Genomic DNA, 13,501 nt, shown 5'->3' on the forward strand with positions numbered 1-13,501 from the left:
TTTGGGAAACTGGGTGGATTATTAACTGAAGTGTGCCAGCTAAACTGAGTTTTTATGTATATAAAGAAGGACATTATTGAAAAAAAGGACCATTTGTGATGTAACTGGGACCTTTTGGAGTGCCAACAGAAGATCAAAGGTAAGGCTTTATTATATGGTTATTTCTGACTTTCATATCGCACGTGCCTATGTTTTTCATGTGTTTGTATGCGGGGCACTGTCCTCAGATAATTGCAAGGTGTGCTTTCGCCATAAAACCTTTTTGAAATCTGACACAACATCTGGATTAACAGGAAGTTAAGTTTACTTTGATGTATTACACTTGTGATTTTATAAAAGTTAAATATTTATAATTCTGTACTTTGTAATTTCGCGCACCGCACTTTCACCGGATGTTGGCCAGTGAACGCTACCGTCCCACCTGCCCATAAGAAGTTAAGGAGAAAGGTAAGAGTAGCGATGACAGCTGAAGTTCCTGATCAATCAGCGGGAGAAGTTGGAAAAAACCCAAAAACCTTTGTAACCCCTTTATGGTGGTTGGGACTGACTATTACCTGACCACGTCTACCTTCTTCGTCCATCCTCACTCCCTGCACTCCCTGGTAGCCTAAGAAGGAGACAGCCCTCTGATGAAAGTGGTTCTACTCAGCCATGATGAACAGGTGGTTAGCCAGGAGGCATTCCAGGACTGCTCGAATGTGAGAAATGTGATCCTCCAGGGTAGCCAAATAGATCAAGATATCATCGATGTAAACAACAACCTGGAGTCCATGCATGTCCCTGAACACCTCGTTAACGAATGCCTGGAACACTGACGGGGCTTTGGCTAAGCCAAGTGGTTTCACTGAGTACTCTTAGTGACCAGACATCGTGCTAAAAGCACTCTTCCACTCATCCCCCTCTCGGATGCAGTTTGTAAGCACTCTGCAGGTCCAGTTTGGTAAAGAACCGGGCCCAGTGTAGCGGTTTGATGGCTGCCGGCACCAATGGGAGAGGGTACCGACACTTCGTGTAATCTTATTGAGTCCTCTGTAGTCAATGCATGGATGTAACCCTCCAACCTTCTTGGCCACAAAGAAGAAACCAGACGATGCAGGAGAAGTGGATGTGCGGATGAACCCTTGTTGTATTGCATCTTAGTACCAACAATCCCGAAGTTAGTTATCCAGAAGGATGGCCATCACAATGAGTGCATCCAAGGTAAGGTTGTCATCTCAATAGGCCAGTTCCATCTGGACCTCCTCATGCAGACCTCTTCTGAATAGTGTATGAAGTGCTGGCTCAGTCCATCCACTGGTTGTTGCTACTGTCCTGAAGGTGAGCGCTACACGGCAGCCGTCTTGTCACCCTGCTGTAATGGAAGTAGATGCAGAAAAAAGAGCCATAAACCCCTCACAGGAAACTAGATCATCCTCTCCACTCTCCTAGATAGCTGTAGCCCACTCCAACTCCCGCCCAGTCAGTAGAGAAATAACCGTGGCAACCTTTGACCTCTCGGTGGTGGAGGCTCGCAACTGATGTGTAAAGTAGAGGGAGCACTGAAATAAGAAGCCACAACATTTAGATGGGGTCCCGTCATATTTATCTGTGAATGACAAACGGGCATTACTGACCTGAGCTGGTTGCTGAGCTGCCTTGCTGTGTCGGCTGGTTGTAGAGTATCCTCCTATAGCTGAATGCAATGCCTCCAGGGCGTGTTTGAGGCTTGCAAACTGTGAAGAGCCTCTTCCATAGCCGTGCCAGCTGGTCATGTTGTTGACGTAGAAGGTAACCCTGCTTGTTGACCGTCTGGGAGATATTCTGTTTTCCTGCTGCTTCCATTGTTTGAGTCAGTATTCTGTAACGATGACGCTGTGAGTCGAGAAGCAGGAGAAACATTTAATAAAACAACAACCGAGACAACATAACAGTGGCATTTACGCATGAACACAGGAACAATACTGACTGAGGAAGAAACCCAAGGGAGTGACAGATATAGCGGAGGTAATCAGGAAGGTAATGGAGTCCAGGTGAGTATCACGATGATCTGCAGGTGCGCGTAATGATGGATCCCAGGACTGGTGGTTAGTGTACCAACGATGTTGAAGATGTGCCACCTTAAGTCTCATTCGGTGATTATCCAATGTTTTCATAGCAATGTGCCAGTAATGTCAAGGACTGTTTCCAAGAGACCATTCCCATAATGTCAAACGTAACTTACCCAGAACGTGGTGTCGTCACGTTGTATTGATTAATGTGACGACTGCTGCTCATCGAATGATTAACAGTCTATAATTAAGTGATTAAATGAATCAGCTAATTATTAACTCATTGACCGGGGGCACCATTGGAAAGTGTTGGCTTTATTGAGTTTCTATTTCCCAAATGAACTCAAAGAATATCAGAATATCAATTTCACAACAGTCGCTAATTAATTAATTTCCTCTACAATCTCATTCTGAATGTTGCATAATCCAGGAATCTGTACAAACCCGAGTCCCACTAAATGAGTCCGTATCGCACCAATTGAGTTGATTATTTATTTACTAACAAGCTAAAATTATAAGATACACATACACAAACACACAGTTGAGGCTATTGATTCGAACTTAGTACAATGAAACAGGTCCCATGCGGGCCAACCCAACATGGGAAAATGGGGATTTCAAAAGAGAGAGAAAGAAAGAGAGTGCATGAGAGAAAAGCACACTTGGGTACATTTCTCAACTATGCTTATTTTAACCCTAACCTTACCCCAAACTCTTATGGGTCAGAATATAAAAGGTTCCTTTGTCTTCTTCAACCTCGTGTTGCATTTTGGGGTTGCTGACTACTCAGACCGTGGCTGCAGCGCAGGGTCACCTAGTCTGTGGATAATTCTTATCATACATGTTATATACCCTCGGGTCAGAAATGGGCGTTTCCGCCTTTAGGGCAAGTTCTCTGGGTGAAACTAGTTACGAGGCAAGGTCTGGATTTTGCTCAGATCCAATTTAGACAACTAACTTCACATTTCATCTTTACAAAACATGCTCTTTGATCTGGACATTTTCCACACGACGTACAGTATGCAAACTTCAAGTAATAGTGGGAGAACTCTTCAAGTCACAATGTTTTCGTTATAATGTGGTCATTTAACTTTTAATAACATGACAAAAGGACATTAATTTTCATATTCCATCTATCATCACTAATACCATTTTGGTTGATGAAACTTATTGTCCCAAAGTCAATTTATTGCATGTTACTGTTCAGAGGTAGATTCTCCATAGGCCCATCATACATTCCATCCCTCCATACTGAGAGGACAAAAGGGATTTTGTCTGCTGCCATAAGATTTACAATGGGTGGGAGTTGTCATTAAACCCCCCACCTCCATACCTCTCGATCTCTCCCCCGCTGGTGGTTGTGAGAGATATCTCTGTAGGATTATGGTCCACGGTAACCTGACCCGAACAGGCCAGTCATGACAGTGGTTACCATGTTCTCATAACACTCAATATTAATATTCTAGACATGTTTCAATTGAACGTCCAGTTTTCTGAGGTTCAGGAGAATATTCCATCAACATCACACCAAACACACACAGAAAATATTGCCACGTTCTCTGAATATAATGTATTAACACTATGGTTAAACATCTTTGGACACAGGAATGTTCTTGCAATGTTCCAATGAAATGTGTGTAAAATATTAATTTATTATATTCTGAGAACATGGCAACCATTTTCTGTGTATGTTTGGTGTGACATTAATGGAATTTTCTTCTAATGCTTAGAAAACTAGAAACAAGCTGTTATTGGCAGAGAGGTTTGGATCTCTTTTTCTTATTGGTCTATTAACTAATTTACCACCTGTTGATGTCACCAGACAGGCCAAAACTCCATCCCACCAAAACAGGCTGAAATGTTGTACTCTAAGAGGGCATTATCATCATTTTCACAATTTCAAATATTATTCCAACCTCATAGGGTGGAAATACAGTAGATATAAAACCCAGGAATATCACTTGGCAATTTGGTTACTTTTTGTATTGTTTAAACATTTAAACTATACAAATAAATCATAAAATTACTTGTGAATTCACAATGCAGGTATGGTCCTGCATATGACCGCTAGGTGGCTATGCAGTTCCATCTACCGTGGTCATGGCTACCAGACGGCGCTCACCTTATTGCTGCCCCCCACTCACTCAGCAATGATGCAGGTATTTGATTCCTCTGTATGCCTCTCCTCCATGTTCTCAGTGGTCAGTTCATGGGACATCCTGTCCCACTTTTCATCAATGTGATGGCTCATTGCAGTGATGTATGACATCGCGTTCATAGATGTCAAACAATCTGTTGTTAACGCTACGTATGGGGTGTTTGAGAGCTCGTGCTTTGTACTTGCAGAGCAATCATTGTACAATTTCTCCATTTGTTAATTTAAACATTCACACCCCTATCCAGAACATTAATATATGTATTCTGAGAACATGGCAACCATGGTCTGTGTATGTTTTGTGTGACATTGATGAAATATTCCCCTAACCTTTAGAAAACTGGACACGGATGTTCTTGCAATGTCCCATGAAACATGTTCTCAGAATATCCAATGTTAATGTTCTCGACATGTTTCATGGGACATTGCAAGAACATCCATGTCCAGAGAACATGCTAACCATGTTCTGGCTAAGTTTTGTTTGACATGTTTGAATGTTCTCCTAACTCTAACAACAATACCTGCTAAATAGGTTCTCAGGAGGTTTTGCTGTTGTTGTTCCCTGATCTAACGGAAAACTGGACACTCAAACAACAGAGGAACATTTACGGGTATTACAAAAATGTTCTCTCTCCCTAGACGGGTAACATTACAAAAACATTCTCTCTCCCTAGAGTTGTTAACTTGGATGTCAGTATGAGGCAAGAAAAGTAGATCAATGAGAGGAAGAAGGTTCTTTAGATGCACACAGGGTGAGTAGAATATCCAACCTCTGTAGTCCAACCAATAAGCTTGTCTGTGCCTCAGAGATCCTCACAGAGTAATGATTAACAATAGGTAAATAAAGACATGTGTGCACGTTTGCATGTCTGTGTGGGTTGTGCTTGTGAGTGGTTAACTCTTAGTGATATGACAAAAGCACAGATATGTGCTGTGATGTTGAGAGGAGAGGGACTCTCCTGGATGCTGTTTCTGCTAATAGTATACAATATATCTGGTGGGTAAAGACATGAACCCCCAAGAGGAACACTGGATGGTCACTCTGCAGGTTGTGTTCTACCCAGCCTTGGCTATAGTGGGCATCCCCTGTGAGTATACCTAAACCTATAGGACAAATTGCTGCAAGGTATGGATGTCTTATACAGATGGATGAGTACAATGACTAGGGGCGTTGTAGGAAAACTGGTACATTTGTTCAGCACACATCAGAATATGCATGTTATTTTTTTCCAACAAATATATTTGACAAATCTAATGTATTCCGCATTTAATAGATAATACATTTAATGGTTATAATGAATCTTTCTTTGAGAAAATTATAAAATAAATTATTAAAATGAAACTGTTTTCCATGCTTGTTCAATGAACCATAAACAATTAATGAACATGCACCTGTAGAACGGTCATTAAGACACTAACAGCTTACAGACGATAGGCAATTACGGTCACAGTTATGAAAACTAAGGACATTAAAGAGGCCATTCTACGGACTCTGAAAAACATCAAAAGAAAGATGCACATGGTCCCTGCTCACCTGCATGAATGTGCCTCAGGCATGCTGCAAGGAGGCATGAGGACTGCAGATGTGGCCAGGGCAATAAATTGCAATGTCTATACTGTGAGACGCCTAAGACAGCATTACAGGGAGACAGGATGGACAGCTGATCGTCCTCGCAGTGGCAGACCACGTGTAACAACACCTGCACAGGATCGGTACATCTAAACATCACACCTGCGGGACAGGTACAGGATGGCAACAACAACTGCCCAAGTTTCACCAGGAACGCACAATCCCTCCATTAGTGCTCACACTGTCCGCAATAGGCTGAGAGAGGCTGGACTGAGGGCTTGTAGGCCTGTTGTAAGGCAGGTCCTCACCAGACATCACCGGCAACAACGTCACCTATGGGCACAAACCCACTGTCACTGGACCAGACAGGACTGGGAGAAAGTGCTCTTCACTGACGAGTCACGGTACTCTGGAGCGGGGTCGATTTGGAGGTGGAGGGTCCGTCATAGTCTGGGGCGGTGTGTCACAGCGTCATCGAACTGAGCTTGTTGTGATTGCAGGCAATCTCAACGCTGTGCGTTACAGGAAAGACATCCTCCTCCCTCATGTGGTACCCTTCCTGCAGGCTCATCCTGACATGACAATACCACCAGCCATACTGCTCATTCTGTGTGTGATTTCCTGCAAGACAGGAATGTCAGTGTTCTGCCATGGCCAGAAAAGAGCCTGGATCTCAATCCCATTGAGCACTTCTGGGACCTGTTGAATTGGAGGGTGAGGGCTAAGGCCATTCCCACCAGAAATGTCCAGGTTAAAGGTGGAAGAATGGGGTAACATCTCACAGCAAGAACTGGCAAATCTGGTGCAGTCCATAAGGAGGAGTTGCACTACAGTACTTAATACAGCTGTTGGCCACACCAGATCCTCACTGTTACCTGATTTGGACCCCCCTTTGTTCAGGGACACACTATTCCATTTCTGTTAGTCACATGTCTGTGGAATTTGTTCAGTTTGTCTCATTTGTTGAATCTTATGTTCATACAAATATTTACACATTATTAGTTTGCTGAAAATAAACGCAGTTGACATTGAGAGGACGTTTCTTTTTTTTGCTGAGTTTATATGGCTATAGTAACATTAAGCAAAGGCTGATATAAGCTTGGTATAGGCTATGCATGTATGATTAAATGCTTAATTTGTTTCCAATGGAAAAACCCTAATGACACAAATCCCTCCACCAGCCAACATTGTTACCTTTCTCATCTTCTGGCGGAGAAACTGCCTGCTGTCCAAGTCCAGCACCTTCTACCTGATGGCCATCTCTGTAGCTGACACTCTGGTCCTCATCTTCATCGTGGTGCTGGAGATCACTGTCAAATTCTACCAGGAGGTACTTATTTAATCAGAAATGTCACTGTTCTTTTCATTTCTTGTTCTGTCAGTAAAAGTTTACATTGGATTTCTATAGTAACGCTGTAATTACTACAATAACAGCAAACAGCATTGTATTAACCCAGTAGCCTATTTCAGGGCTTCCCAAACTTTGTTCTGGGGCCTCCCTAGTACATGCTTTAGTTTTTGCCCAAGTAGTACACAGCTGATACAAATAATCAACCCTTCTAGGGCAAAAAACTAAACGGGGGCCCCAGGACCGAGTTTGGGAAACCCTGGCCTGCTTTACTAATTGTTTTGTCATTTCTTTGTAATGGATTTTAGTGTTTGTTGTTATTACACTGATGGCATTAGGAACTGTTCCCTCCTTTTTAAATGCACTTTAAATGAGCCTTGATTTGATTTGAGGAGCCGTTTTGGAGCCGTGAGCCCTGGTGCCGCCTGAGAGACATATTCAGCTACGGTGCCTACAACACCTCAACCTGGCTGGTGGTGGTTTTCACCGCAGAGCGCTTCATTGCCATCCACACCTGGGCCATCAAGACCAAACTCTGCACCCCGCGCAGTGCCTTAGCAGCCATCACCACCATCTTACTCCTCAGCCACCTCCTGGCAATACCCTACTACTGGTCCAATGTCTCAGTTTATGACCACAACCAGACCAAATGGGCCTGTATATACAAACCTGAGGCCCCTCATGGTTATGTGCATGCCCTGGTGGGGGCCCAGACATTAGTGGCCTACGTCCTACCTTTCCTCATCATCCTCACCCTCAACGGGCTGACTCTGCGACAGATCTCCCTTAGCAACAGGGTCCATGTATTGACGGCTGCCGACCTAACCTCAGGGGCCTACAGGGTGACGCCCCTGCTGCGCTCCAGAAAGAGGAAGTCTGTAGTGCTCCTGGTGACTGTGTCCATGAGCTTTGTGCTGCTATCCGTCACCCGCGCAATCACCCAGATCATCATACGCACCACCTTCTTCTACGGCCAGGATTGCAACGACTACAACCTGCAGATCAATGTGGCGGCTGACATTGGTAGCATGCTGAGCCTCAGTAATACAGCCATCAACACGTACCTGTATGCCTGCACTCAGGCCAAGTTCCGTCAGGTATTCATAACTTGTGTCAGACAGGTTTTGTCCCATTGCAAGACTAACAAAACCCTGCGCAGCAGTAGATCAGCTATTTACCATTTATAACACTTTTGCCCTGTCCAGGTCTGGATCAAGCTGAAGGTACTTGGGGTTAGTGAGAGTGTTTAAACCCTAGTTTCTCAGAACAATGGAAAACAGATTAGTTCTCATAACACAAATTCATATATGGTTACCCTTTCTCCAGAAATCTATAGTTAACTAGGAACTCAGTTTAATATTCTCACCCGGGTAGTATGTTTGGGGTGGCAGGTAGCCTAGTGGTTAGAGCGTTGGGCCAGTAACCGAAAGGTTGCTATATCGAATCCCGAGCTGACAAGGTAAAAAATCTGTTGTTCTGCCCCTGAACAAGACATTTAACCCACTGTTCCTAGGCTGTCATTGTAAATAAGAATTTGTTCTTCACCGACCTGCCTAGTTAAATAAAGGTCAAATTAAATGTGTACTTTACACCTTTTGTTGCTCTGTAAAAGTAGAATAACGTCACCCTGCAATGTTTGCCCCTGCAGTCAGAATTAATTTCCTTCAATAGGTTTCCAGTAAGAATGCAAACAAAAGGAGACGGATGTAGCATTTTTCATTTCCTAAAACAGCTGCCTGGGATTAAGAAATGCTATCTTGATTGTTTTGTCAACAAATATTTTGGAGTGGTAGCATTGTCTGCTGTTTGCTTAAGCCTGCTTGAAAGAGTTTTTATATTTAACTACGGCAGCTGTGTTCACACAGCCATACTGATCTGAGCCTTGCAGATGGAAAGCCACTACAGTGTATATCAGATTCACCTCCTCTGACGACTTTGGTCAATATTCGCCTTTATTAGCCTTACAACTGGAACATACCCAATGAGTTTGACCTCCCCTGCTCAGACGTTGCATGCATCAACCAATGGCTGCGTGCCACATCAACGACGGTGCTGTTGGACAAAATCAATAGGTTGAGCCAGAAGCCGGCCTACATTAATCACGCCATTTTGAAGTCAGCACAAACTACTTATAGGATGGTAGGTTCAGGTCGTGTTCCCCTGCTCAGACATTGCTGACGCATGCCAGATCTTAAGCCGCCTGGATAGGTAATGTACGTATCACCTAACCACATCATAGCAATCTGGTGCCCAATGGTCAAAATCTATTGTTACCTCAAAAATGGAGTCCCAATATCTCTGCCCCAGAATGTCAGATCCTCACAAGGTGAAGTGCTTATTATTCAGAAGTGATTTTCTAAGTAGTAAGAGGGGATCTACAATATCAGAGGAAGGTATTTTTGTGTGCTAATTCCCAGGTTTGAGTAAAACATGCTTTTCTGTGTATTGGGCACAAAATGGTTGAATCAAGGACATTTGTCAACACATTGTGATGTGGAAAGTACGTGGAAAATACATTGGCTTTGAAAAAAGCAATCAATGTAAACTGTTGTTTAGAGGGTAAAATTTCAACCACTGTATTATGTCATAACTAACCACGTTTCCATCCAGTTTTTATGCGAGTAAAGTCATATTGTTCAAGATGTGATGGAAAAAGATAATACTTTCTGAAGGCACTTATACCCCTCGACTTAATCCACATTTTGTTGTGTTTCAGCCTGAATTCAAACTCTATTACCCTGAAGAAAAATAAAACGCAACATGGAACAATTTCAATGGTTTGCCGAGTTACAGTTCATAAGGAAATCAGTCATTGGAATAAATGAATTAGGCCCTAATCTATGGAGTTCACATGAATGGGAATATAGATATGCACTGTTGGTCACGATACCTTAACAATGTGGATCAGAAAATCAGACAGTGTCTGGTAAGACTACCATTTGCCCATGCAGCGCAACACATCTCCTTTGCATAGAGTTGATCAGGCTGTTGATTGTGGCCTGTAGTGTTGTCCTCAATGGCTGTGCAAAGCATCCCAAACCAGAGCATCCCAAACATGCTCAACAGGTGACATGTCTGGTGAGTATGCAGGCCATGGACAAACTGGGACATTTTCAGCTTCCAGGATTTGTGAACAGATCCGTGCGATATGGGTCCGTGCATTATCATGCTGAAACATGAGGTGATGGCGACGGATGAATGGCACGATAATGTGCCTCAGGATTTTGTCAAGGTATCTCTATGCATTCAAATTGGCATCGATAAAATGCAATTGTGTTTGTTTTTGGGAGAGAACATTTGTGGTCTAAAGTGCAAGTTCAAATTTTGGTTGTGCATCAACTTGTCTAGACCCCAACAGAGTCTAGACAAGTTGAGCCACACGGCTCTCTCTTTGACCACCACAGGGCTCATGGCACTAGCCTAGCTAGTTAGCATATTGCTAGTCGGAGAGAAGCGTGGGGTTCCCTGGTCTCACGACAAACAAAATGTGTCTCTCGACCGTCGAGCTGTGAAGCTAGGGGGATCAGTCTAGTCAACACGATACAGTGAATGTAGGGCTGGGTGATATGGCCCAAATATCATATTACAGTATCTCACTTTTTACATTTCTGAATAATAAAACGTTCTAAGTATGCTTTTTGGAACGTGCATGACCCTAGGATGGCAACTTCATTCTAAGTGGTTTTACTGTGGGCTTTATCCATTTGATTGCTGTATACTGTTCAACCAAACTTCAACCAAAAACAAGTAGGGCAATCCTTCACTGTCAGTTGTCTTATTTCTAGAACATTGCATAGGAATCAAAATCCTCTTTTGTAACTATGGTACTCGACCAATGGTTTTCCATTTGCATAGTTATTTGTTACAATGTTTTATCATTTACGTGTTTTATGTTAGTATGCCTATCATTTTTTTCTGGCTGTGCATTTTCATCTTCAAATACAGTCCTTACTTTCCCCATTAGAAGTAGTAAGACGACTGAGAATTATCTATTTGGCATGGTTGCCCTCCCGAAGTTGACTTGTGCTAGCAAGTACAACAGTTCTCATTTTTTAGCAGTTTCTTGCTGGCTATAAAAACAGATGTAAATAATTATGGAAACAAATCAAACATGAAAATCCAAACCAGTCCGTGAATGTATACAGGTATAGTTTTTTTTGTATGGTTTACCGCTGTTAGCAATTTGTTATTCTTCAATAACACAAACTCCAAAGCAAATCAGGGGGAGAAAAATAGGTTTATTTGAGAAGGACAAATCAAGATGTTGGGAGATAGATCAGTCTGTCTACCCTGTCGTCAGCTTTCCTCCACCGAACAAAGGAACAGGATGACATTTATAACCATAATCAGAAGTCCTTGCAGTACAACTTGGCCAATGGCCAAATAACAAGTATCCTGCTCCCGACTCAATGCACAGAATGTAGCACACATAGCTCTGAGTTCAGGAGTGACATTCCACAAACTCTAAACAGCTGTTGAACTGAAGACCAACTATTTACATTGATAATTCCCTATTGACTATTATTTCTATATTTAGTTTAGTACTCTAGTTAAGTCCTCTCATCCTCTCTGTTGTGTATTTATCTTCAAAATATTCTTATTCCGCCCAGCTCTAGGTGAACGTGGTTTGAGCTAAATGCGAGAGGCGAGTTAGCAATTTTACACTTGCGGATGAAAAAGCTAGTTTGGGGTAGTTAGCCTTCCGGCGAGTTACCTGCGATAGCTAAGCCTTATGGCAAGAGCTAATCTTTGTAGTGTCATTTCTAGCTAGCTAGGTGAGAGATCAGAGCTAGCAACACTACCATTGCTGTGTAGTACTAGTACGGTTAGCTTGCCTTGTGATGAATGCTAGTCCTTTGTTAGTGTTGTTAGCTAGCCTTGCAGCTGGTTGGCTAAAGCCTTGCGGCGCCGATGACTAAACAAATACCAATAGCTAGCTAAACGGAGACTGACGAGTAGAAAATTAATTATACTAATTAATTCTACTCGAAGCAAAACTTTTCAAGTTGAAGTCCTGCCGCTTGGCAGTGTTAACCTCACGGTTCTCCTGAGAAATGTTCAGTAAGAAAAAAGGAAATCCAATCGAGTTGAAGAGCGCTTTAGTGTACGCAGTCAACGTCTGCAAGGAAGACAGGCGAGAATGACCAGTTGGGCGGACGAGTGACTCCCTTTATGGAGGAGAGAGCCTCACCTCATTCACCACTCGACTGGTCTGTCTCCATCAGATGCTGTGTGATTGTTTACGTTGAGCTGTGGAGTTTGTCAGGATCAAAATAAATAACAGAGCAAAGCCCAGGTAAAAATGTAGAGGAAAACCATACTCAGTCTTCTGAAAACATAATCCTGGGAGAGATTTTTTGCCAAAGACACACCAGAATGTATTTCCAAGAGGTGTTGAGTGTTCCTGAACGGTCCAGTCTCAGTCCTGACTTTAAGCTGCTTAAACAAATCTGAGACAATGTTTGAATATTGCTCTCCAATGATTCCCAACCAAAGTTACTGAACTACGGCAATTGACAAAAACACTGGAAATAAAGGTAATTGCCAAAATAAAAGGCAACACTTCAAGTAAATGAGGGATAAAAAGTATATTGAAAGCAGGTGCTTCAACACAGGTGTGGTTCTGGAGTTAAGTACTCACTTAAAATCTCATCATGCTTAGGGCCTGAGAAAGCATTTTGTGGAAGTATGGCTTCGCATCCCAACAAAAGAGAGTTCCAGAGGTGCATTGAAGCTGTTCTGGCAGTTCATGGTGGCCCAACACCCTACTAACATAATTTATGTCGGTATTTTCTTTATTTTGGAAATTACCTGTATGTTGCCCTAAGAGTGGTGCAAGGTTTGTGGAATCTTATTCAAAACGATTCACAGCTGTTCCATTTAAAAACATTTTGGAAACATTTTCCTTCACTTTGAGAATGTAACGTAGAGCGGTAAGAAAAATATAAAATATCCTTTTTAGATTTAATTTTAAGGCCGCAAAATGTGAACTGTGCAATGGGTGTGTAGACCGTCACTACGCACTGTAAATATGAAATATACTGTATAGATGTTAGTATAATTTTATTATGCCAATAATTTAATCATGCCAATGTGCTTTCATCAATTGAAAGCCCTTGATCTATTTTATGAGAATTTGTAAGATTTCTTGTTTTCATAAAATAGACGCAGACCAGTCTTTAAATAATAGGTAATAGAATTTATTCTCGGAGCGCGCTCCCACTTAAACACGTACAGCAGTTTATATACAGATCATGACGTCATTTCACTGCTTTAACAGAATCACCTCCTCTCGACCAGGACAAAGTAAGGTGAAAAGTTCATTCTAACTTACTAACACACTCCGAGATAACTTTTGACCCCTCAACATTATCGATCACCACTGAACTGACAGTTATAAT

The 13,501-nt window shown here is 42.4% G+C and overlaps 1 protein-coding gene across 2 annotated transcripts; it reads left to right on the forward strand.

Moving 5' to 3' along the window:
- The first annotated feature begins 5,130 nt into the window (after positions 1–5,130).
- Positions 5,131–9,875, forward strand: LOC135503705 (probable G-protein coupled receptor 139). Of its 2 annotated transcripts, none has more exons than XM_064921852.1 (3): positions 5,131–5,270; positions 6,934–7,082; positions 7,493–9,875. In XM_064921852.1, the coding sequence occupies exons 1-3, from the start codon at positions 5,192–5,194 to the stop codon at positions 8,285–8,287; spliced, it is 1,023 nt and encodes a 340-aa protein (XP_064777924.1). In that variant the 5' UTR covers positions 5,131–5,191; the 3' UTR covers positions 8,288–9,875. The 2 variants fall into 2 exon arrangements, with proteins under 2 accessions (XP_064777924.1, XP_064777925.1); XM_064921853.1 differs by having other exon boundaries at positions 7,496–9,875.
- The last annotated feature ends 3,626 nt before the right edge of the window (positions 9,876–13,501 follow it).

The sequence above is a fragment of the Oncorhynchus masou genome, chromosome 18, assembly GCF_036934945.1.
Source record: "Oncorhynchus masou masou isolate Uvic2021 chromosome 18, UVic_Omas_1.1, whole genome shotgun sequence".
NCBI classification, from domain to species: domain Eukaryota; kingdom Metazoa; phylum Chordata; class Actinopteri; order Salmoniformes; family Salmonidae; genus Oncorhynchus; species Oncorhynchus masou.